A 26,897-nucleotide genomic window follows, 5' to 3' on the forward strand; every position below is an offset into this window, starting at 1 on the left:
AGGTGCTATATAAATGAAGATGAGTTCAGTTCAGTTAGTTAAGGCAACTGGACTTCTTTTTGGAGTTGAAGACGTTTCACCTTTCATCCAAAAGGCTTCTCCAGATCTGGTTTGGAAATTGGAAACCAGGGGAATAAATCTCTGGATCGTGGGTGGTACTGTGACCTGCAGACCACTCCCCTCATCATGTGACAATCATAATCATTTTCCCATGGCAGTGCTATGTCTAAATTAAGTTACTCCTGCTCACATTGTCTAGGTTTAGTGGTAATACAATGAGAAATTGGTATTTGACCTAAACAACACTGTTAAGATCTTAACTTGTGTGTAATCACTTTCCCTGTCTGCTTTCTGCACTGTTTCCTTCAGCCTGGGTCGGAGTCGGAGGACACAAGTATTACAGAGGAGGGAGAGGAAGACCAAACCACAGTTGACATTGACGCAGATGTCGAAGATGTCACTTCGAACATCAGTAGTCCACTGTCAGAGCCCACGGAAAACCCCAGTCCACCAGTCAAAGTGTCAAGTGGTCAGTCTAGCAAAAGACCTCGAGTCCAGAAATCCAACTCAAAATTTGATGAGCACAACCTTGAAATGGCCAAATTGTCCGTGCTTCAGCAGGTCCAGAAACCCTTATCTGGCTCCGATGCTGATTCAGAGGAACGGTTTGGCCAACAAGTAGCATCAGAGCTAAGAAACCTTACCAATCCCGCTGTACAATTAAGGGTAAGGAGGAACATTATGAACTTAATTTATGATGCTCAGGAGACAGCGATCAGCCAGCAGGGCAGCGTTCCTGGAAATCTGTATGGCAGCCAAGCACAATTTCCAGGTACACAGGTTAGGCCACCTTTATACCCCATGCTGCACCCCTATCAGGTCCAGTCAGCCCCCCAAAGCCACCAGGCCACAACCCAGCCAATGTCATTTTTGTCAATGCTGAACACTAGTCAAGACTAGTCCAACAATAACACCCTTCCTGTGTTCTTTCACTAAATTGACATGTTCTTTATAAGTCACTAATGTGAGTTACCAACTACCTCAATGTTGTTCTTTGTGTTACTGGAAATATTTTTGGATTTATTTATAATTGTTAATGAAGAAAATCATTTTGTTTATTTTCCCCACAGAGGTAGATTTATTTTTGTAATAATGAAGGGATGTGTTTAATGTTTCTGTACATAGTTTTTATACATGTTCAATAAACAAAGAGTAATGTTTCTTCAAATACAGAAGTGAACTGTCATTTTATAATAACACAAAAATAATGACTTGGTAACTTTTCTCAGACAATTTGGTTGTCTCATCTCCTACACCATGCCTTCTTGCCAAGACACACTCCCTGCAGGTGTCTGAAAGTAGCTGCAAAGGAGGTCCCGCTGCATTTTCGCTTCCACTGAAGGGTTTCTTGCTCGTCCCATCGCAACTGACTGAAGACCTCCCTCCCGTCTCCATGCTCCTTCAATGAGCCTGTGGTTGGCATCTTCTGTGTCTACATACCCAGGTGGTACATAGGCATCTGATCTGCGTTGCCGCAGGAAATTGTGAAGACACATGCAGGCAAAGACAATCTTCACAACCTTGTCAGGTTCCAGGCAGATTGTGGTTCTGAAAACTCTGAAGCGGTTTGACAGAATTCCGAATGCATTTTCTACCACACGTCGTGCTCTGGACAGGCGGTAGTTGTAGATGCGTTGGTTGGTGTTGAGGTTTCTGTGGGGGAATGGCTTCATGAGGTCAGGGCGGAGAGGATAAGCCTCATCACCAACCAGCACATATGGCATCACAGCGTCAGTGCCTGGCAGGGTTTCCACAGGGGGGGAAGTTCAGGGTGCCTTTATCCATCGCCTCCCTCAGGTCCGAATGCGCAAACACTCCTGCGTCTGACACCCTTCCTGTGTCCCTGCGGACGCGTAGACGAACTTGTAATTAGCATCCACTACAGCCATGAGAATGATGGAAAATCGTGACTTGTAGTTGTAGAACAGGCTTCCGCTCTTGGCAGGGGGTTGGATGAAAATGTGTTTGCCATCTATAGCCCCCAAGCATTGGGGAAACTGCCACTTATGGTAAAAGTCGCTGGCAATGGCCTTCCATTCGGCATCAGTTGATGGTGTCTGAAGGAAGTACAAAGTAATACATGACATTAATCTGGTGAAATAATGTTTCAAAAACACTTTGAGTTCTTTTTTTTTTAAAATTTCACCTTTCATAAAGACAGTATAAATACACAAAGGACTCAGCTGATTTAGGTGAGAAATCATTGTGCAAGTCAACCTTTCAATAGTCTGACCATGGGTAATGTGATGTTCTGTAATGATTTTAGATTATTTTCCCAGTTAAATTTACCTTCAAGTAATCTTCACGCAACACAGAGGTAAGGACTGTGCATGTTTCCATGACGATCCTGCTCAGTGTGGTGCTTCCAATCCTATACTGGAAAACTCAACGAGTTGAAGGTCTCGCCTATCAAAATGGAGAAAATGTCTATAGTGTTGTGTGGATTTAAATGTTAAAGGTGGACAATGAGATCTTGCCTGGTTTTTAGTAAATTTTCATTTTTGTCTAAAATCGTAAGCATCTCCCTATGATCAGCTTGCTGCCTGCTCCCAGAATACATTGTGAAAAAGTCCGGTCTTGGGAGACAACATGGGCAATGAGCAAAGTTGGGGGACAATAAGTAAAGTTAATTTAGTAGTGTGAAATTGAAAGTAACATTTTGTTTGGTGTTTACGTGGAATATCAACAGAAGTGACATCATGCAGGATCTCATAGTCCACCTTTTAATGTAAGGGAAGATGAACATCGACAGATTTTAGTATGGATTGAGAATAGAATCTAGTAGGTGGTAATAGTACCTACATGGATAGAAAGAGGTGTAGTTTTGGAGGTGCCAGCATAACAGATGTAGAAAGGTGAAAGTTGTATGATGTAGTGTGGTTGTATGCAGTTGCATGTGTGAACTTGATTTTAATATGACAGATAGATGACCTTGCCTCACTTTCAACCTTTGAGTAATAGGGAGCATATGTCAACACACTTGCCTGTTGCCAAAATCTAAGGGTAACAGAAAGCCTCTCCTTAGGGCTGATGGCCTTCCTGAGGTGAGTATCCTGCTTCACAATGTGAGGAGTAACCCTCTCCAGAAGAAAATAGAACTCCTCTACAGAAATTCTGAGGAGGTCCCGAAACCCCTCATATCATCAACCTATAAAACAGAACACAGGCGCATTATAGATGTAGATGTCGTTGTTAATTTAAGAGTCTGATCAAAACATTTAAATGTTGTATAATAAGACAAACTGTCAAAGTAAAACTAATGCCTCCATCACATCAATAAGATTGTTTGCATAGTTCCTCCCCCTAGACAGCTGCAGTCATTGGATAGACCATCACATTTCAACTGTATTGTATCTACTGTAGGCTACCCTAGGCCTACTACAAACACAGAACAGTAGAAAGTCAGTTAAAGTTGACAGAACTATAACAAGTAGTCTACTTATGGATTTATTGACTGACCACGTTGGTGTACACGAGCTGAAAGGGTCTGATAGGCCTAATGTGCTATTATAACAATTTACTTACCTCCAGCTCTCGTTGAAGAATTGACAGGCCATACTGCCCACGTCTACCAAGCCATTTCCTCGTCCATACACGTCGCCGTCGTCTTTTTTTTTGCTGTCTGCACACAGAATGGCACAAATTGCCAGAGCAACGCGCTTTTCTTTGGTGAGTAGCATCATCTCAGGAAAGCATCTGTGAGAATCCAAGCATCTCCCACTTCCGGCTTCTTCTTCTTGCAATTCCGGTCAGTCCGACCGAGTCCGACGTGTCGTGTAGTGTGAGCAGCCAGATCGCATCAGACCATCGGATCGTACAGTGTGAGAACGGGAATCGTGAGCTGCGACGTTTTAACCCTTGCGATTCACTCGTACAGTATGAGCAGCAGCTGAATACCGCGATTCCAAAAATCGCACAGTGTATGCCCAGCATTATTTGTGTGTCGAGGGCCCTGCGACCAGAGGCTGACGGACGGTGTGGCAGGCCGGCAAAGTGCAAACTCTGGCACTGGATTCACCGGACTTGAACAATGAAAGACCCTTTCTTCAGGAACCAGAGTGGAGTTCGGTATTAACCGGGTTAGGGTTATTGATTACTTAATTACTTTATTGATTACTTTATTACTTTATTGATTTATTGATTACTTTATTACTTTATTGATTACTTTATTACTTTATACTTTATTGATTACTTTATTACTTTATTGATTACTTTATTACTTTATTGATTACTTTATTACTTTATTACTTTATTGATTACTTTATTACTTTATTACTTTATTGATTACTTTATTACTTTATTACTTTATTTATTACTTTATTACTTTATTGATTACTTTATTACTTTATTACTTTATTGATTACTTTATTACTTTATTGATTACTTGATTACTTTATTACTTTATTGATTACTTTATTACTTTATTGATTACTTTATTACTTTATTGATTACTTTATTACTTTATTGATTACTTTATTACTTATTACTTTATTGATTACTTTATTACTTTATTACTTTATTGATTACTTTATTACTTTATTGATTACTTGATTACTTTATTACTTTATTGATTACTTTATTACTTTATTGATTACTTTATTGATTACTTTATTGATTACTTTATTACTTTATTGATTACTTTATTGATTACTTTATTACTTTATTGATTACTTTATTACTTTATTACTTATTACTTTATTGATTACTTTATTGATTACTTTATTACTTTATTACTTTATTACTTTATTGATTACTTTATTACTTTATTGATTACTTTATTACTTTATTGATTACTTTATTACTTTATTACTTTATTGATTACTTTATTACTTTATTACTTTATTGATTACTTTATTACTTTATTGATTACTTTATTACTTTATTACTTTATTGATTACTTTATTACTTTATTGATTACTTGATTACTTTATTGATTACTTTATTACTTTATTGATTACTTATTACTTTATTGATTACTTTATTACTTTATTGATTACTTTATTACTTTATTACTTTATTGATTACTTTATTACTTTATTACTTTATTGATTACTTTATTACTTTATTGATTACTTGATTACTTTATTACTTTATTGATTACTTTATTACTTTATTGATTACTTTATTACTTTATTGATTACTTTATTACTTTATTGATTACTTTATTGATTACTTTATTGATTACTTTATTACTTTATTGATTACTTTATTGATTACTTTATTACTTTATTGATTACTTTATTACTTTATTGATTACTTTATTACTTTATTACTTTATTACTTTATTGATTACTTTATTGATTACTTTATTACTTGATTACTTTATTACTTTATTGATTACTTTATTGATTACTTTATTACTTTATTGATTACTTTATTACTTTATTGATTACTTTATTACTTTATTGATTACTTTATTACTTTATTGATTACTTTATTACTTTATTACTTTATTGATTACTTTATTGATTACTTTATTACTTTATTGATTACTTTATTACTTTATTGATTACTTTATTACTTTATTACTTTATTACTTTATTGATTACTTTATTGATTACTTTATTACTTGATTACTTTATTACTTTATTGATTACTTTATTGATTACTTTATTACTTTATTGATTACTTTATTACTTTATTGATTACTTTATTACTTTATTGATTACTTAATTACTTTATTACTTTATTGATTACTTTATTACTTTATTACTTTATTGATTACTTAATTACTTTATTACTTTATTGATTACTTTATTACTTTATTGATTACTTAATTACTTTATTGATTACTTAATTACTTTATTACTTTATTGATTACTTTATTACTTTATTGATTACTTTATTACTTTATTGATTACTTTATTACTTTATTACTTTATTACTTTATTGATTACTTTATTGATTACTTTATTACTTGATTACTTTATTACTTTATTGATTACTTTATTGATTACTTTATTACTTTATTGATTACTTTATTACTTTATTGATTACTTTATTACTTTATTGATTACTTTATTACTTTATTGATTACTTTATTACTTTATTACTTTATTGATTACTTTATTGATTACTTTATTACTTTATTGATTACTTTATTACTTTATTGATTACTTTATTACTTTATTACTTTATTACTTTATTGATTACTTTATTGATTACTTTATTACTTGATTACTTTATTACTTTATTGATTACTTTATTGATTACTTTATTACTTTATTGATTACTTTATTACTTTATTGATTACTTTATTACTTTATTGATTACTTTATTACTTTATTACTTTATTGATTACTTTATTACTTTATTACTTTATTGATTACTTAATTACTTTATTGATTACTTTATTACTTTATTACTTTATTGATTACTTAATTACTTTATTGATTACTTTATTACTTTATTGATTACTTTATTACTTTATTACTTTATTGATTACTTTATTACTTTATTGATTACTTTATTACTTTATTACTTTATTGATTACTTAATTACTTTATTGATTACTTTATTACTTTATTGATTACTTAATTACTTTATTGATTACTTTATTACTTTATTGATTACTTTATTACTTTATTACTTTATTGATTACTTTATTACTTTATTGATTACTTTATTACTTTATTACTTTATTGATTACTTTATTGATTACTTTATTACTTTATTGATTACTTTATTACTTAATTACTTTATTGATTACTTTATTACTTTATTACTTTATTGATTACTTTATTACTTTATTGATTACTTAATTACTTTATTGATTACTTAATTACTTTATTGATTACTTTATTACTTTATTACTTTATTTATTAGTTAATTACTTTATTGATTACTTAATTACTTTATTACTTTATTGATTACTTAATTACTTTATTGATTACTTAATTACTTTATTACTTTATTGATTACTTTATTACTTTATTAATTACTTGATTACTTTATTACTTTATTGATTACTTTATTACTTTATTGATTACTTTATTGATTACTTTATTACTTTATTGATTACTTTATTACTTTATTGATTACTTTATTTCTTTATTGATTACTTTATTACTTTATTGATTACTTTATTACTTTATTGATTACTTTATTACTTTATTTATTACTTTATTGATTACTTAATTACTTTATTGATTACTTTATTACTTTATTGATTACTTTATTGATTACTTTATTACTTTATTGATTACTTTATTACTTTATTGATTACTTTATTTCTTTATTGATTACTTTATTACTTTATTGATTACTTTATTACTTTATTGATTACTTAATTACTTTATTGATTACTTTATTACTTTATTGATTACTTTATTGATTACTTAATTACTTTATTACTTTATTGATTACTTTATTACTTATTGATTACTTTATTACTTTATTGATTACTTAATTACTTTATTGATTACTTAATTACTTTATTACTTTATTGATTACTTTATTACTTTATTACTTAATTACTTTATTGATTACTTTATTACTTTATTGATTACTTTATTACTTTATTACTTAATTACTTTATTGATTACTTTATTACTTTATTGATTACTTTATTACTTTATTACTTTATTACTTTATTGATTACTTTATTACTTTATTGATTACTTTATTACTTTATTGATTACTTCATTACTTTATTGATTACTTTATTACTTTATTGATTACTTTATTACTTTATTGATTACTTTATTACTTTATTGATTACTTAATTACTTTATTACTTTATTGATTACTTTATTACTTTATTGATTACTTTATTACTTTATTACTTTATTGATTACTTTATTGATTACTTTATTACTTTATTGATTACTTTATTACTTTATTGATTACTTAATTACTTAATTGATTACTTTATTACTTTATTGATTACTTTATTACTTTATTACTTTATTGATTACTTTATTACTTTATTACTTTATTGATTACTTTATTACTTTATTGATTACTTTATTACTTTATTACTTTATTGATTACTTTATTGATTACTTTATTACTTTATTGATTACTTTATTACTTTATTGATTACTTAATTACTTAATTGATTACTTAATTACTTTATTGATTACTTTATTACTTTATTGATTACTTTATTACTTTATTGATTACTTTATTACTTTATTGATTACTTTATTACTTTATTACTTTATTGATTACTTTATTACTTTATTGATTACTTTATTGATTACTTTATTACTTTATTGATTACTTAATTACTTAATTACTTTATTGATTACTTTATTGATTACTTTATTACTTTATTGATTACTTTATTGATTACTTAATTACTTTATTACTTTATTGATTACTTAATTACTTAATTGATTACTTAATTACTTTATTGATTACTTTATTACTTTATTGATTACTTTATTACTTTATTGATTACTTTATTACTTTATTGATTACTTTATTACTTTATTACTTTATTGATTACTTTATTACTTTATTGATTACTTTATTGATTACTTTATTACTTTATTGATTACTTAATTACTTAATTACTTTATTGATTACTTTATTGATTACTTTATTACTTTATTGATTACTTTATTGATTACTTAATTACTTGATTACTTTATTACTTTATTACTTTATTGATTACTTTATTGATTACTTTATTACTTTATTACTTTATTACTTTATTGATTACTTTATTGATTACTTAATTACTTTATTACTTTATTACTTTATTGATTACTTTATTACTTTATTGATTACTTTATTACTTTATTACTTTATTACTTTATTACTTTATTGATTACTTTATTACTTTATTGATTACTTAATTACTTTATTACTTTATTACTTTATTACTTTATTACTTTATTGATTACTTTATTGATTACTTTATTACTTTATTACTTTATTACTTTATTACTTTATTGATTACTTTATTACTTTATTACTTTATTGATTACTTTATTACTTTATTGATTACTTAATTACTTTATTACTTTATTACTTTATTACTTTATTGATTACTTTATTACTTTATTACTTTATTACTTTATTACTTTATTGATTACTTTATTACTTTATTACTTTATTGATTACTTTATTACTTTATTACTTTATTGATTACTTTATTACTTTATTGATTACTTAATTACTTTATTACTTTATTACTTTATTACTTTATTGATTACTTTATTACTTTATTACTTTATTACTTTATTACTTTATTACTTAATTACTTTATTGATTACTTTATTACTTTATTACTTTATTGATTACTTTATTACTTTATTGATTACTTTATTGATTACTTAATTACTTTATTACTTTATTGATTACTTTATTACTTTATTGATTACTTTATTACTTAATTACTTTATTGATTACTTAATTACTTTATTGATTACTTTATTACTTTATTACTTTATTGATTACTTAATTACTTTATTACTTTATTGATTACTTAATTACTTTATTACTTTATTGATTACTTTATTACTTAATTGATTACTTTATTGATTACTTTATTGATTACTTTATTACTTTATTGATTACTTTATTACTTTATTGATTACTTTATTACTTTATTGATTACTTTATTGATTACTTTATTACTTTATTGATTACTTTATTACTTTATTACTTTATTACTTTATTGATTACTTTATTACTTTATTGATTACTTTATTACTTTATTACTTAATTACTTAATTACTTTATTACTTTATTGATTACTTTATTACTTTATTACTTAATTACTTTATTGATTACTTTATTACTTTATTGATTACTTTATTGATTACTTTATTGATTACTTTATTACTTTATTACTTTATTGATTACTTTATTGATTACTTTATTACTTTATTACTTAATTACTTTATTGATTACTTTATTACTTTATTGATTACTTTATTACTTTATTACTTTATTACTTTATTGATTACTTTATTACTTTATTGATTACTTTATTACTTTATTACTTTATTGATTACTTCATTACTTTATTGATTACTTTATTACTTTATTGATTACTTTATTACTTTATTGATTACTTTATTACTTTATTACTTTATTGATTACTTTATTACTTTATTACTTTATTACTTTATTACTTTATTGATTACTTTATTACTTAATTACTTTATTGATTACTTTATTACTTTATTGATTACTTTATTACTTTATTACTTTATTACTTTATTGATTACTTTATTACTTTATTGATTACTTTATTACTTTATTACTTTATTACTTTATTGATTACTTTATTACTTGATTACTTTATTACTTTATTGATTACTTTATTACTTTATTGATTACTTTATTACTTTATTACTTTATTACTTTATTGATTACTTTATTACTTTATTGATTACTTTATTACTTGATTACTTTATTACTTTATTGATTACTTTATTACTTTATTGATTACTTTATTACTTTATTACTTTATTGATTACTTTATTACTTTATTACTTTATTGATTACTTTATTACTTTATTGATTACTTTATTACTTTATTGATTACTTTATTACTTTATTACTTTATTGATTACTTTATTACTTTATTACTTTATTGATTACTTTATTACTTTATTGATTACTTTATTACTTTATTGATTACTTTATTGATTACTTTATTACTTTATTGATTACTTTATTGATTACTTTATTACTTTATTGATTACTTAATTACTTAATTACTTTATTGATTACTTAATTACTTTATTGATTACTTAATTACTTAATTACTTTATTACTTTATTGATTACTTTATTACTTTATTGATTACTTTATTACTTTATTGATTACTTTATTACTTTATTACTTTATTGATTACTTTATTACTTTATTGATTACTTTATTACTTTATTGATTACTTTATTACTTTATTGATTACTTTATTACTTTATTACTTTATTGATTACTTTATTACTTTATTGATTACTTAATTACTTAATTACTTTATTGATTACTTAATTACTTTATTGATTACTTAATTACTTAATTACTTTATTACTTTATTGATTACTTTATTACTTTATTGATTACTTAATTACTTTATTACTTTATTGATTACTTTATTACTTTATTGATTACTTTATTACTTTATTACTTTATTGATTACTTTATTGATTACTTGATTACTTTATTACTTTATTGATTACTTAATTACTTTATTGATTACTTAATTACTTAATTACTTTATTACTTTATTGATTACTTAATTACTTAATTACTTTATTGATTACTTTATTACTTTATTGATTACTTTATTACTTTATTGATTACTTTATTACTTTATTGATTACTTAATTACTTAATTACTTTATTGATTACTTTATTACTTTATTGATTACTTTATTACTTTATTACTTTATTGATTACTTTATTGATTACTTTATTACTTTATTGATTACTTTATTACTTTATTACTTTATTGATTACTTTATTGATTACTTGATTACTTTATTACTTTATTGATTACTTAATTACTTTATTGATTACTTAATTACTTAATTACTTTATTACTTTATTGATTACTTAATTACTTAATTACTTAATTGATTACTTAATTACTTTATTGATTACTTTATTACTTTATTGATTACTTAATTACTTTATTGATTACTTTATTACTTTATTGATTACTTAATTACTTAATTACTTTATTGATTACTTAATTGAGGACTTCTCTCACATTACCCACCCTGGTTGAGCACGCTGCCCCTGCACTCGGTTGGTGGTTCGGTGCCTTGCTCGAGGGCAGAGCCCAGGAGGTGAACTGGCACCTCTCCAGGTAACAAATCGTAATGGTTCTTATTTTACTGGTTTGATTTTCTCCTGAATTAGTGTAAACTCCCAGCATGCTCTCTGCTGCTCTTTGTTTCTGCTTTTATATTCTGATTGGCTGATGGCAGAAACCAATAAGGCGCTGCGGCTGCTGGAAATGGGCGGGGCTTGTTAGTTTTTGATCATCACTCTCTTTATCCCCAACTTCAATTATTAATCAATAATGAATAAAGAATGACTGTCCCTTATTGCTCAGACTCATCCACAAACAACACAATAGTATATTTAAGATACAATAACGAGGGCTGTTCTCTGAGATGCGTTATTGTATTATGAGAATAATGAGTCTTATATAATGCTGTATCATTACTGTAGTTTAATAAAGTGTACAAAATCATTTAAATGTGAAAAACCAAGTCGTTTGTTTAGTCTCTCTCTATCTCTCTCTCACACACACACACACACACACACACACACACACACACACACACACACACACACACACACACACACACACACACACACACACACACACACACACACACACAGTCTGCTTTATATGTCCCATGTAAAGGGTTAATCTGATTTAAGGACTCTATGGAGACACGAGGCAGATCACCACTGCTTCGCCTGTTTCAGATCTAATCCTCAATAACTAAATACACACATTAAGAGTATTTATAATAATACGTACTATATTATTACAGATTATATTCCAACACTGATACTGTAATACAAATACAACAAAGAAAGACTGACCTCGCTGCTCCGTCCTCCGTCTGCTCGCTCTGACTCAACATCTGTAATTCATGAGAAAGGAACAGGCTTTTACTCTGAAGGGACAGGAACAGGCTTTTACTCTGAAGGGACAGGAACAGGCTTTACTCTGAAGGGACAGGAACAGGCTTTACTCTGAAGGGACAGGCTTTTACTCTGAAGGGACAGGCTTTTACTCTGAAGGGACAGGAACAGGCTTTACTCTGAAGGGACAGGAACAGGCTTTTACTCTGAAGGGACAGGAACAGGCTTTACTCTGAAGGGACAGGCTTTTACTCTGAAGGGACAGGCTTTTACTCTGAAGGGACAGGAACAGGCTTTACTCTGAAGGGACAGGAACAGGCTTTTACTCTGAAGGGACAGGAACAGGCTTTACTCTGAAGGGACAGGCTTTTACTCTGAAGGGACAGGAACAGGCTTTACTCTGAAGGGACAGGAACAGGCTTTACTCTGAAGGGACAGGCTTTTACTCTGAAGGGACAGGAACAGGCTTTACTCTGAAGGGACAGGAACAGGCTTTACTCTGAAGGGACAGGCTTTTACTCTGAAGGGACAGGAACAGGCTTTTACTCTGAAGGGACAGGAACAGGCTTTACTCTGAAGGGACAGGCTTTTACTCTGAAGGGACAGGAACAGGCTTTACTCTGAAGGGACAGGAACAGGCTTTACTCTGAAGGGACAGGAACAGGCTTTTACTCTGAAGGGACAGGAACAGGCTTTACTCTGAAGGGACAGGAACAGGCTTTACTCTGAAGGGACAGGAACAGGCTTTTACTCTGAAGGGACAGGCTTTTACTCTGAAGGGACAGGAACAGGCTTTACTCTGAAGGGACAGGAACAGGCTTTTACTCTGAAGGGACAGGAACAGGCTTTACTCTGAAGGGACAGGCTTTTACTCTGAAGGGACAGGCTTTTACTCTGAAGGGATAGGAACAGGCTTTTACTCTGAAGGGACAGGAACAGGCTTTACTCTGAAGGGACAGGAACAGGCTTTACTCTGAAGGGACAGGCTTTTACTCTGAAGGGACAGGAACAGGCTTTACTCTGAAGGGACAGGAACAGGCTTTTACTCTGAAGGGACAGGAACAGGCTTTACTCTGAAGGGACAGGAACAGGCTTTACTCTGAAGGGACAGGAACAGGCTTTACTCTGAAGGGACAGGCTTTTACTCTGAAGGGACAGGAACAGGCTTTTACTCTGAAGGGACAGGAACAGGCTTTACTCTGAAGGGACAGGAACAGGCTTTACTCTGAAGGGACAGGAACAGGCTTTTACTCTGAAGGGACAGGAACAGGCTTTTACTCTGAAGGGACAGGAACAGGCTTTACTCTGAAGGGACAGGAACAGGCTTTACTCTGAAGGGACAGGAACAGGCTTTACTCTGAAGGGACAGGAACAGGCTTTACTCTGAAGGGACAGGAACAGGCTTTACTCTGAAGGGACAGGAACAGGCTTTACTCTGAAGGGACCGGAAGAGTCATGTGTTTATGTTAGACATTAGCTGTTAGTGGGACGCAGGGTTGAAGGTCACATGTTCTGTTTGTTGTAATGTATTTTGAGTGTAAGCTAAGAGCTAAGCCAGGGGTGGGGAACCTTTTTGACATCAAGGGCCATATCAAATTTTGGAACTTGTTTCGGGGTTAGGGTTAGGCCTATAAAAATAGCTCATATGTCATACAATATAGTGTAATGTCTGTCAAATCATTTATATGTTTGTAACCCGCTGCCTCTGGCGCGTCCGCTGCCAGACCCTCTTCACCTCCCCTGGACTCTGCGTTGTGTTTATTAATTGTTGTTTATTTGTCGAGGAGCGAGCGGAGGGAAGGAGACACCGGACACAGGAGTTCGGATTGTGGCTGAGACCTTTTTTTATTCTTTGTTCCACCAGACTTCATGGACACCTTCCAGAACACAGGCAGATACACTCAAAAAAAACATGGCGTCCCTCCCGGAGCAAACCTCAGAAACTTGCGTCAACAGCGCCACAGTGCCACCCTGTGGCGCAAACAGGTCACTACCTTACATCCGCCCCTTCTTTAATTGATGGCGTCCCAGCCATCAGATGAAACCAAACATGTAAATATAAACAGAACAAAGACCACCCACTTAACGTGTGGCGCTCAAACAATGAAAAATTCATTAGAGGTAATACATGTGTGGTGAATAAATGATTGGGTTGTGTCATGACTGCGTATGTAACTACCACTCAGATACTCAGTACTACAACTGCTGTGTTACACGTGGCCTGCTGCTCGTCTTGCTTTAACCCTCTGCCACAACTTCCATCCTCTTCTGATCTTCTCCTGGTCACCCTCTGACTTTATGACTTGGGCCTCACAGCTTAGTTTCTGTGGGAGACGTCGATTCCTTGGTGGGTTTCTCCTAGGGAAACTGGGACCCTGAGGGGTGTTGTCACCAACTACAGCTCCACTTGTCTCCCCTCCACTCATTTGTCCTGCATCCATGTCCATGTTCTCTGTGCTTGTGTGCTCATCCTGTCTGTTTGTTCTCCCAGCTCGTGTTCTCCCCACATTTTCCTCTGCATCCTCCGTCATCCAGTCCTCAGCTGTATCCGACTCAGTGCCGGCCTCTCTCACATCCAAAGCCTCCTCTCCCACTGCTCCTCCGCCCTGCTCAACTGGGAGAAACATACATTGTGTCAGGAGGTTCTGGTGAATCACTCTTTCTGTCCCTCCATTCTCTGGTTGCACCACATACACAGGGATGCCAGGTTGCTTTTTCACCACAATGTATGGACGAGACTCCCACCTGTCTCCCAGTTTCTGCCGCCCCTCCACATGACATACTTTGACCAAAACTCTATCCCCTGGACTGAAGACTTGACTCTTTGCTTTTCTGTCATAGTACTTCTTCTGCTGCTCCTTAGCCTGCCGCGACATCTGGTTGGCCTGAGCGTAAGCCTGTGACAGACAGTCGTGGAGAGTTTGGACATAATCACTGTACCCACCTGGCTCATTCTTGGTGGGGAGCCCAAAAATCAGGTCAACTGGGAGTCTGGGATGTCTACCGAACATCAGGTAATGTGGTGTAAACCCAGTCGAGTCATGCCGTGTGCAGTTGTATGCATGTGTCATAGCATCCAAATGCTCATGCCAGCGGGGCTTCAAGTGAGGCTCTAACGTCCCCAGCATGTTTAACAGGGTCCTATTGAACCTTTCCGTGGTCCCGTTACCCTGGGGGTGGTATGGTGTGGTGTGTGTCTTAGTGATGCCAGTACACTTGCACAGCTCTTTCACAACAGCACTTTCAAAATTGCGCCCTTGGTCTGCATGCAATTTTGCTGGGAAGCCAAACCTGCAGAAATAGTTTCTCCATAGCACCTTAGCAACTGTGCGTGCTTTTTGATCTTTGGTGGGGTAGGCTTGTGCATAGCGGGAGAAGTGGTCTGTCACAATTAGCACATTTTCAATACCACCTTTGGATTTCTCCAGGGTCAAAAAGTCCACACAAACAAGCTCCATCGGTGTGCTACTGTGGATGCTGACCAGGGGAGCTCTGAGATTTGCAGTAGGAGTCTTTCTGAGACAGCATCTCTCACACTGTTCACACCACGCCTTGATTTCCTGGAACATTCTTGGCCAGTAAAATCTTTCTCTTATCATCTGCAATGTCCTCTCAAATCCCAAGTGCCCTGAGTCATCATGAAGAGCAGTCTTGACTGCTGTGCGGAGATTCTCTGGGAGCAGAAGCTGCTCCACTGCCCCTCTCTGACAGTCTTGAATGCAGCGGTACATGATTCCATCCTTTACCGTTAGCCTCCTCCACTCCTTTAAGAGAAGGCACACTTGCTCACCCCCTCCGACCCTCTCGCTGCGGCATGGTTTTTGGTTCCGGCTCCTGAAGTGCAAGACTGGGCCAATCACAGGGTCTCCCTTCTGCGCTGTGCGGATCTCCTGCCTTGTCATGGCAGGGAGTGACTCTGTCCCCACGTCCCCATAGGGCTCACTTGCTTCTGGGAGTTGGCTGGGTACAGGCTCTGTGGAGGCAGCAGCACCCTCACCTGGAGGGCTTTCTGGTTCTGGCATGGTTTGTGTCTCCCACTGCTCGCTGGTCACCCGCTGGGGGCAAGTTTGTAGGACCTGGGTTACTTCCTGAGTGGACAAACGAGAGAGAGCATCGGCATTTGAGTTACTCTGCCCCCGTCTGTATTGGATGTCGAAGTCGAATGCAGACAGCCGCGACACCCACCGCTGGCCCGTAGCATCCAGCTTCGCTGAGGTCATCACATACTTAAGGGGGTTGTTGTCTGTCTGAACAGAGAACTTGCGTCCGTAGAGATGGTCATAGAACTTATCTGTCACCGCCCACTTTAGAGCGAGGAACTCGAGTTTGTGTGCAGGATACCTCGTCTCTGCCGGGCTCAAACCTCTGCTGGCGTAGGCTATGACCCTCTCAGCTCCATCCTGCACCTGTGCCAAAACAGCGCCAAGCCCACCCCCAGAGGCGTCAGTCTGAAGGAGAAACGGCAGGCTGTAGTCTGGGTAGCCCAGTACGGGAGCAGTCATCAGCTTTCTTTTTAGGGACTGAAATGCCTCCTCACACTCATTAGTCCACAGGAAGGGTGGGTCAGGATCCACACTTCTCTTTCCACCTCTCTTTTTCTTCCTGGGGTCACCAGAGGTGAGACGGTACAAGGGAGCAGCTAAGGCGGAGTAGCCCTGCACATACCGTCTGTAGTATCCAGCAAATCCCAAAAACTGCAACACTTCTCTCCGGTTGGTAGGCCGCGCCCACTCCTTGACCCTGCTGATCTTCTCCGGGTCTGTCCTGACGCCCTCTGCAGACACCAAGTGACCCAAATACTGCACCTCTTCCCTCACCAGCCAGCACTTGGAGGGCTTTAACTTCAAGCCATGCTCTCGAAGCCGATCAAACACCAGCTGCAATCTCTCCAGATGCTCATCAAAGGTTTTGGAGAATATAATGAGGTCATCGAGATAAATCAGGAGATGAGTGAAGTTGAGATCACCAAAGCAGCAGGTCATGAGTCTCTGGAAGGTGGACGGAGCGTTCTGTAGCCCAAACGGCATTCTGTTAGCCTCAAACAGCCCCATGGGAGTACTGAACGCCGTCTTGTGCCTGTCCTGCTCCGCTACTTCCACCTGCCAATAACCAGATGTGAGGTCGAGAGTGGAGAAGTACTTTGCTTGACCCAGAGCCTCCAGGGCCTCCTCTATCCGTGGCAGAGGGAAAGCGTCTCTTGTGCCGCAGGAGTTGAGCTTCCTATAATCGATGCACAGCCTCAGTGACCCATCTTTCTTAGTTACGATCACTACGGGTGATGCATATGGGCTCTTACTAGGCCGGATGACTCCTGCATCCACCATCTCACTCAACAATCGTCTGACATCCTGCCACTGGGAGGGGGGGATCTTGCGATATGGAAGCCGAAAGGGCTTAGAGTCAACCAGAGGGATTTCATGCTGCACAGTCTTTGTGTGGCCATAGTCTGTGGGATTCTGTGAGAACACACCTGCATTCTTCTCCACCAGCTCCCTAAGGAGGGAGCGCTGGTGTTCGTTCTCCACCGCCGCTTCACTAAGATCCACCGCACAGCCCGCCACCACCTGATCGAAGCTCAGACAGGCTCCATTGTCCCCTTCACTTTCCCCGTCCCCCTGCTTTTTATCAGGAAACTCCACAACATTGTCCACCAGGAAAGCATTGGCTAGTTGTGTATGCGGTTTGATTATAATAGCACGCTGGGACAGGTTCATTACTCTGACTGGGGCACAGCCTCTTTTCACATCAGCAAGCACTTTTGCAACCAAAAGATCTTGAGGGAGCTGCAGGGATGGGTGGCCTTCAATCAGGGCTGTGTAAGTCTTCCTCTGTGGGCCTGCTTTAATCTTGCACATTAAGTCCATCTCTTTCCCTCCAGGAATGCAGATCTTCCGGCCGGTGTACACAACAGGGCCCACTGTGTCATCGCCTTCACTCTGTTTGGTGTCTCCAACCTCCAGTAGAGCTGTGTACCACTCTGGATGGCTTTCTTTGACTTGGTGGAGAAACTGCTGGCCATAGGTTGCTTGGAGATGGCTTTTGACAGCACGAGTGACATTGGTCCCTACAAGCAGAGGGACTGTGGAGCGATATTCAGAATCTGGAACGACAAAAGCTGGTACAGTCTTGTACTCTTTTCCCATTACCTTCAATTCGATGCACAGGACACCTCGATGAAGCACTTTCTGGCCTCCAGCGCCTTCTATGGGTACTTTAGAGGACTGCAGCTTTTGCTCTCGAAGGATGGGGTGGTTACGCCAGTATGTGTCAGTAACAGTTGTTACTTGGGAGCCAGAGTCGATGAGGGCCCTGCACTTTATTCCATTGACTTCCACCTCTCCCTCGTTCCTGGGACCCACCAAGGGAGGGCCCTTTACTCCATCACTGGTCTCTTCTTTCTGCAATAGGGGACCTTGCTGCCCGCCCATGGTTTCCCCGGCTACCATGGGCTCTAGGCGTTTTAAAGGCCGAGATGACCCAGGCGTGTTCACCTCTGCAGGGCTCACTGGTTGAGGTTGTTGAGCCCATGCTGGGTTGGGATTGGGAAAGACTTCTCTGCAGACACGGGCTATATGTCCCTGCTTCCCACACCGGTAGCATGTGACACTTGCACTGGGGATGGGATTCACTGGAGGTGGCTGGGGTCTTGGGGGAGGGATGGGGACTGGAGCAGTGATTCTTGCTTCAAGGTGAGACAACTTAGCCATGTGTTCCTGTTGACTCAGGGTTAACTTTCGGACCATCTCCGTCAGCTCTGATAACTCTGAGGCATGTTTTGTTCTCTCCGTCTTCACGAGTGCACTACTCTCAGATGCAACATGCACTTGTGCATATGTTTTCTTTGATTTGTGTTGTGACTGGAACTTTTTAGTTTCTCTTGCTAGATTTCGCAGTTCAACCTGCAGCTCTCTGAAGCTGAAGAGCCTGGGTTTCATTGGTACAATCCTTGCATATACCTCTTCATCATTAAGCCCTCTCAGAAACTGCCGGGTGAGTTTACTATCACGATCAGGAAAGGGCCTGCCTCCTCTTTGGTTCTCCTCCACAGCCCGCAATGTAGACTCCAGCACAATAGCATAAGAGCAGGCAGACTCCCCTGGCCGCTGGCTGCACTCATAGAAGTCGGCCAGTGGATCCAAGGAGCCCTGCGTGTCACCATACTCTGCTCTTAATTCCTCGAATGTCTTCTCTGGGGTCTGTTCATGGGGGGGAAGGTTCAGGACCAGTTTCCTGGCCTCACCACTCAAGTGTCGCACCACAGTAGAGAAGCGGAGATGTGTGGGCAACTCTATTGCCTCCAGAAGATACTGCATATCACGTGTCCAATCATCGACAAGTATCTTGCTATCCGCGTTACCTGTGAATACTTGGACATTCTTTACCTGATGAGTCTGCATGAACCCGCCATAGGTCATCTGTGAGACGCCAGGGTTAGCTGTGGTTATGGCAGGAGTCCTTGGAGGTGGGCCAGACGGGTATGAGTGCATGAGTGGGTTCGTGGGTTGAGGCTGGGGCATGGCATGTGAGAAAGCGCCAGGATACATGATGGCATGCGGGTTGACTGTCGGTGTCTGTAGTTGCACTGAGGCGGGGGCCTGAAGAGGAGCTGTGTGGCTAGAAGCTGCATTTACCATATTCAGAGGGCTGGGCATTGTTGTGTTTGGATCCCATGCACCGGTGGCAGGCGCCGGAATGGGGGATACAGGATCTTGAGGGTAGTGCACAGGGCCTGGTGCTGTATGCACCTGGGGGGCAGGAGTAGAGTGTGCATAGCCAGTGTAACCTTGAGAACCAGGTTTAAAGGGCTGGGTGAGGTGCTGAACGGCAGCTGGGTGTTTCACGGAGGGCTGTGGCACCATTTGCATTTCTGGTTGGGTGGGATGTGGGGGGCTGTGAAGAGGTAAGGAGGCTTGGGACCCATAGGGATCAGCTAGAGGTGGGTTAGCAGGGCCAGTAACCGTCTGCACTGCTGGCTGGGGCACAGGAGCATCCACTGAAGACATGACACTTGGCAAATTGTAATCTGACCGATTGGTCTGATGTCTTAGTCCTGCAGCTGGTGTGACGTCAAACCTGGGCAAGGGAGCCTGCATTGTAGGTTCAAAGCCTCGCCAGGTGGGTGCTTTGGCAGGATTAATCCAGTAAGGGGACAGCACTGGGGGTAGTGGGGTCAGCTGTGTGCTTACTTCAGGCCTTGGCGGGTGCCCGTGGGTGTGAGGGTCTCTTACGTGGTGCTGTGGGCTCACCATGCCAGGGTCCGCCATGGCCCCATCACTCAAAGGGTGGATTTGGGTTCCATGGTGGGGGCTTGTTGCAGGACCATGGGAGGATTTAATGTCTGAGGCCACAGCAGAGGTTGCCTCCAGCCTTAATGGGGAATCTGCATAGTCACTCCACATTTTGTCTCACTAGCTGGGGCTGAATCTGTATACTGCAAGGCTACCTCAGAATGTAAATGTTGTACGTGAGATTATTATGTCTTGTATGATAACGTGTCATGAAGTATGTGCAACACTATTATCAAATTTTAACACAACCTTGTACACAAACTTCTAAAATGTCAAGAATAGCAATTAACCACTAGCACTACCACTTCATAATATTGTTACTAAATGAAATTTCTTTCAAAGCATTTTTTTTTTTTTTTTTTTTTTTTTTTTTTACACAAAAATCACACACTTTAATGTCCCACTCAATGTTTGGAAGGATACGCTGGTGAAGGTGGACGTTCTTCCACTGCACTCTCCAGAAGCAGGCATGCAACAGTAAGCAACTGTCCCTTATGCCCAGCCGTATTCTTCACACAGTTTATCAGGAAGAGCTGAAACTGGGCACACCGTCCGCTCACTGATGAAGATGCAGCCCGGGCATCCAGCGTTGTTTGGGATGTAGGGCGCTGTCCGTTTCAGTTGCTCTCAGTCTTTGGTCTCGGAGCGTCACAATCCGGGTCACGGCACCAAAGATGTAACCCGCTGCCTCTGGCGCGTCCGCTGCCAGACCCTCTTCACCTCCCCTGGACTCTGCGTTGTGTTTATTAATTGTTGTTTATTTGTCGAGGAGCGAGCGGAGGGAAGGAGACACCGGACACAGGAGTTCGGATTGTGGCTGAGACCTTTTTTTATTCTTTGTTCCACCAGACTTCATGGACACCTTCCAGAACACAGGCAGATACACTCAAAAAAAACATGGCGTCCCTCCCGGAGCAAACCTCAGAAACTTGCGTCAACAGCGCCACAGTGCCACCCTGTGGCGCAAACAGGTCACTACCTTACATGTTGATCGCGTTAACCCCAAGCGCCAGATACGCCCTCCGGCAAGCGTTAACGGAACCTTGTGAATCCTGTGTACGTGCCGTGTCCGGCACACGCCCACACACAAACACACCCCGAGCAGAGCGGAGGAAAGCAGCGTGCCTCTGCGCCTGAAAAGTGGACACCAGAGCAGAGACCAGTCGGACACACATACAAAGACTTGGCCTCGCTCTTTTTCTCAAATCTTAGATTATACAACATAGTCTATAAAACGCCCCCTTTTCAAAGATATTGCTTTCACCGCCCCCGACGGTCTCCAAACGCCCCCTGGGGGGCGCTACCGCCTCCATTGAGAACCCCTGCTTTAGCACATCGCTCCCTGAGATCAGGGGCGGATCTAGCCATTTTGGGGCCCTAGGCAAAATATAGACATGGGGCCCTCATTCTTGAAACACACACATCAACCAAATAACCATTCCAATACCCTTGCTTTAAATTGAGATTAAAGAATCGCAATAAACCAATAGTGCACTGTCACTAACAATGGTCTTAACTCTCCACAGTAAAATCAGTTTCAGATTGCTCCAGCATTTGCCAAAATTATATGTTTATTATTCAGAGAGACAGGCAAAGCAGTGGTTGAGTGTGTGAGTGAATGGGTGGGTGAGTGAGTGAGTAACAGGAAAAACAATGGGAGAGAGAGAGAGAGAGAGAGTTTAGGTTTGCAGGTAGTTAAGTCATCTTCAAATGTCAATTTTCCATGTTGCCTTCACCATTTCATGTGAGTGAGTGGCAAAACAGTGTGTGTGTGTGTGTGTGTGTGTGTGTGTGTGTGTGTGTGTGTGTGTGTGTGTGTGTGTGTGTGTGTGTGAGAGAGAGTGAGAGAGAGAGAGAGAATGTGAGTGAGTGAATGAGTAAGCTGTGTGTGTGTGTGTGTGTGTGTGTGTGTGTGTGTGTGTGTGTGTGTGTGTGTGTGTGTGTGTGTGTGTGTGTGTGTGTGTGTGTGTGTGTGTGTGTGTGTGTGTGTAAAGGAGTGTGTGAGCGAGACAGAAAGCATTTGTAAAGTCCTACTGTTGTCGTCTTCTCAAAAGTCTTCATATCATAGAAAAGTGGTGAGCAGCTGTATGGAACCCAACCTGAAAAACAGACAAACACAGCATTAGAACAAAAACACTCACTACACTGTGTTTCATTTGGCAAGGATCCTTATACAACAGGAATGTACTTTGTCAAATCAAATACCTTGTTCAGCCAGGGCTCACTGATAGAAGGTGATGTTGTTCATCTGTCTTTTCCCCTGTTGTCTTCTCACTACGACAAAAATCAACACCAGGTCAATCATGGAGCATTATAAATAAATGTTTTTGAATGATTACATTCTCTTTGTCCCTCGCTTCCTTTTCTCTGTCTGTATCCCTGTTACTCTTCATCTGTGTCCCTGTTTTGCCTGTTCTCCTTTGCGCCTGTCTCACTCATCTCTTCTTCATGTGCTTTTCCTGCCCTTTATCAGGTCTCATTCTCTCCTTTGTGCCTGTCTTACTAGTCTCTTCTTCGTGTTCTTGTCCTTGCCAAGTTTCTCTTGTTTTTGATCTTTTAACTTTTTGAACTTTCTGAACTTTCTTTTCAACAGTCTCATCCTCTCTCATTTCAGGTTGAATCATCTGACATCAGCTGTGTATAGCTGAGAGGCCTTGTATACATTCTACAGTCTGACCCTGCGAGCTTTGGCTTCTGCAAATCTTGTGATCACTGAGTCCATGTCCAGTGTTTTTGTGATTTCATGTTCAATAGAGATAACAGCCAGGGCAGACAGGCGGTCTTGAGACATGGTGGACCTCAGGTAAGTCTTGAGTCGTTTTAGTGATGAGAAACTTCTTTCCCCTGATGCCACAGTCACAGGGAGACTGAGCAGTAGTCTCAGAGCTATACTCAAATTTGGGTAAATGTCAAGGATGTTTTCCCTGTACACATAATCCAGCATCTGGAAAGGTGAAGAGACGTGTGGGGGGAATGCTCTGACTGCATTAATTATTTCCTGCTTTAGGTCCTCTGCATCAACATCATTCGTTTTCTTCTCGAGCCTGTGGCAACATTCATCTAATTCCTTTCCCTGCATGACATTTTGCATCTGGTCAGTGGAGTAGAGAAAGCCCTATAGCTCAAAAACACCCTCCATGTGTGAAAATCTCTCCCTGACTGTGACCAGGGTTGTGTCCACCATATGCAGGAAAAACTCTCTTCTGAAATGCTCTTCTGCAGTACACACTGTCTCCTCTCTCCCCTCATACTCAAACTGCCTTTTCTTCTTTCTCTGGCGCATCTCTGGCCAGGCCATCTCCAAATCAATCTTCTCTGCTATCTCCCTGGCATCTGTTTTAGCAGAGTTGAATCCATCCTCTCGATAATCTTTCAGAAATCCTATCACTGCAAGGACCTCTCTCCTCATGACCTCCACTGACACCTTGGGGCTCTGCAATAGCTTGCTGACTTTGTTTATGTGAAATAGGACATTGTACCATACAACTGTACTCGCCAAAAAAGGCCATTTCTTCATCTCTTTGTGAATGCTGTTGGCATTGGAGGCACATTCAGAGTCCTGCTTCCCCTCAGCATACTCCCTCAGAGCGGTTAGGGCATCCAAAATTTCAGGCAGCTGGTATCGGACAGCTTTCACGGACTCCACCCTAGCCTCCCATCTGAGTGATTTAATGGTAAAATCCGTCACGTGTTTTTGAAGGATTGTCCAGCGGTGAACTGAAGCACTGAAAATAGCATACAGTCGCTGTAACAGTCCAAAAAAACTTAAAGCTGTCACAGAAGACTTGGCAGCATCACCAACCACCAGATTCAATGTGTGGCTGGCACATGGGACACAGAGTGCTTTGTTGTTAAGCTCCAGGATTCTGCTCTGGACCCCCTGTTTCTTCCCCTGCATGTTACTGCCGTTGTCGTAGGATTGCCCACGACAATCAGCAAGATCCAAATTTAGTGTCTGCAGGTGTCCCAAAAACAATTTGAGTAGGCCTTTCCCAGTTGTGTCCTCTGCCATGATAAAGCCAACAAAGTGCTCATGAATAGACACTCCTTCGCCAGGCTTACAGTCCACAATCCTCAGCACCACGGACAGCTGCTCATCATGGCTGACATCTGGGGTGCAGTCCATGATGACACTGAAGTATTTGGACTTCTTCACCCTCTCCACTATTGTTTTCGTCACGCAGCTTCCGATCAAGCAAATCAATTCATTTTGAATCACTTTACTGAAGTAACTCTCAGAGACTGCTTTCTCAGCTACCCTCTTCACGTGGCCCCTCAGTACAGGGTCAAACTGAGCCATCAGTTGAACTTGGCCTAAGAAATTGCCATTGCCGTGCTCATACAGCTTCTCTGAATGGCCTCGAAAAGCTAAGTTGCGCTCGGCCAGATGTGTAATAATGGCAATCAGTCGTTTCAGAATCTCTCTCCATTTGTTAACTTCATTTACAAACAGCTCTTGGTTCACATTATCTATGGCTTTACCTGTTTGAAGCCGTTGATGAAGTGTTCGCCAAGCAGCCATATTATCAAGATGATCGGCAGACCTCGCGTGATCTTTTAAGAAGGCTGCTAAATTTTTCCAATCGTTTGTGCCATCGGAGCTGAACCGCTGCTTGTTGCAATTGCCAAACAGCCGACAACAGAAGCAAACAGCGCGGTCTTTCATCATGCTGTACACGAGCCAGGACCTCTGGATTTTTTCGCCATTCTTCATGTTCATGTTGTAGTACGTGTTTGTGAATCGTCTGCCCTGAGTGTTCTGGGGGAAATCTCCTCGTATCTGCACTGGTCCTTTCTGTACTATTGAACAACGCTCTCTGTCTGTTAACTTTTCTGGCCGATGTGCAGGGTCGTCGCCTATTATTAAATTATCTCCACTGCTGGTGGTAAATGGCCTATAGCACTACTCACCACTAAATCACCTTCGTCTTCATCATCCAGAGTCACCTGTTCCTCTGCTTCGGCTTCCATAGCCACCTCTTCTCCTTCGGCACCCATAGCCACCTCTCCTTCCACTTCAACATGTTCCTCGTCAATACCTGCTGAGCATGTAGAACTAGCAAGTTCAGGAGCTACTACAGCGGATGCTGTAGCAGCAGGAGATGTAAAAAAGCCAAAGGACGTTCATTTTGGCAGTGTATCTGCAATTCTTTTGCTCTCTTTTGCTCTCTTTCTTTTAGAATAACCACTTTCGTAGCTCCGCTTCATTTTTACCGAGTCGCATACAGTTTACTTCCCGCTGCTTTGGTTTGAAGGCACGTCATTATTGCTACGTCATCATATTATGGACTAGTCAATGCACAGTAATGGAGGGGGGTATGTGTGCTTGGACAATTATTATTTAGACATTAATTCGGTATTATGCTGATATTTCTGGTTTTTTTATTAGAAATGTGTTTTGTTTTTTTACTTCACTTAAGTAACAAATTAACATTCGTTTTTTGTGTCTTTACTGTGACTGGGATGGTCAGATTTGGGGGCCCCTATTTGGTTGAGGCCCTAGGCAATTGCCGAGGTTTGCCTAATGGAAGAACCGCCACTGCCTGAGATGCAACACTGCGTTTATGAAGCACGAGTTTGCGTGACAGTTCAAGTGTTTTCTGCCGATGAGAACAAGTGAACCGCTGGTCTGAGGTCACACTTCTTTCAATGCTAATAGCGCTAATGCTATGTTAACGTGGTGCCAGTGAGTACAGCCGACAGGAGTACATGTTATCACTGCATGTACGCACTGCACTGTACATGCACAAAGGGTTATACTCCTTCACAATACTTTCCATTTGGTTCTTGTTTTGTTAGATATGATAATCTTGAATGAATGTGTTTGAGTTAAGAACAAAGAAAGACTTCAGAGAATACATTTGTAAATGAGTTGCTGCGAGACCGTGTACTTGTAACATTAGCACGTTGTTACGTCAGCGTGTTCACCATATTGTTGGAGAGGGATTTCTGGACTTCCTCTCCTCGTCTTCCAATGAA

The 26,897-nt window shown here is 38.3% G+C and overlaps 2 protein-coding genes across 2 annotated transcripts in view; both read right to left on the reverse strand.

Annotated features, from left to right (window-relative positions):
* The window catches only part of gpr132b (G protein-coupled receptor 132b), a 30,654-nt gene extending 3,820 nt beyond the window's left edge, over nucleotides 1-26,834 (reverse strand). The window contains 4 exon segments of the mRNA XM_063881597.1: nucleotides 12,589-12,629; nucleotides 22,953-23,017; nucleotides 23,124-23,192; nucleotides 25,830-26,834. Coding sequence (XP_063737667.1) covers nucleotides 12,589-12,629; nucleotides 22,953-22,979 — 68 coding nt within the window. The 5' untranslated portion in view covers nucleotides 22,980-23,017; nucleotides 23,124-23,192; nucleotides 25,830-26,834.
* LOC134863199 (uncharacterized) lies at nucleotides 14,518-21,784 on the reverse strand. The gene is made up of 2 exons (XM_063881548.1): nucleotides 15,575-21,784; nucleotides 14,518-15,244 (listed from the first exon to the last, which is right to left on the reverse strand). The coding sequence occupies exons 1-2, from the start codon at nucleotides 21,027-21,029 to the stop codon at nucleotides 14,841-14,843; spliced, it is 5,859 nt and encodes a 1,952-aa protein (XP_063737618.1). The 5' UTR covers nucleotides 21,030-21,784; the 3' UTR covers nucleotides 14,518-14,840.
* Nucleotides 26,835-26,897: the final 63 nt, after the last annotated feature.

This window comes from Eleginops maclovinus, chromosome 4 (assembly GCF_036324505.1).
Source record: "Eleginops maclovinus isolate JMC-PN-2008 ecotype Puerto Natales chromosome 4, JC_Emac_rtc_rv5, whole genome shotgun sequence".
NCBI classification, from domain to species: Eukaryota; Metazoa; Chordata; class Actinopteri; order Perciformes; family Eleginopidae; genus Eleginops; species Eleginops maclovinus.

What these genes read in the sequence shown, in the direction of transcription:
- LOC134863199 (XM_063881548.1), bottom strand. Translation starts at nt 21,029, where the DNA reads ATGTGGAGTGACTATGCAGATTCCCCATTAAGGCTGGAGGCAACCTCT. An exon ending in CCCCACCAAGAATGAGCCAG is followed by an intron (nt 15,245 to 15,574) that starts GTGGGTACAGTG and finishes TGTTTCTCCCAG; the next exon opens with TTGAGCAGGGCGGAGGAGCA.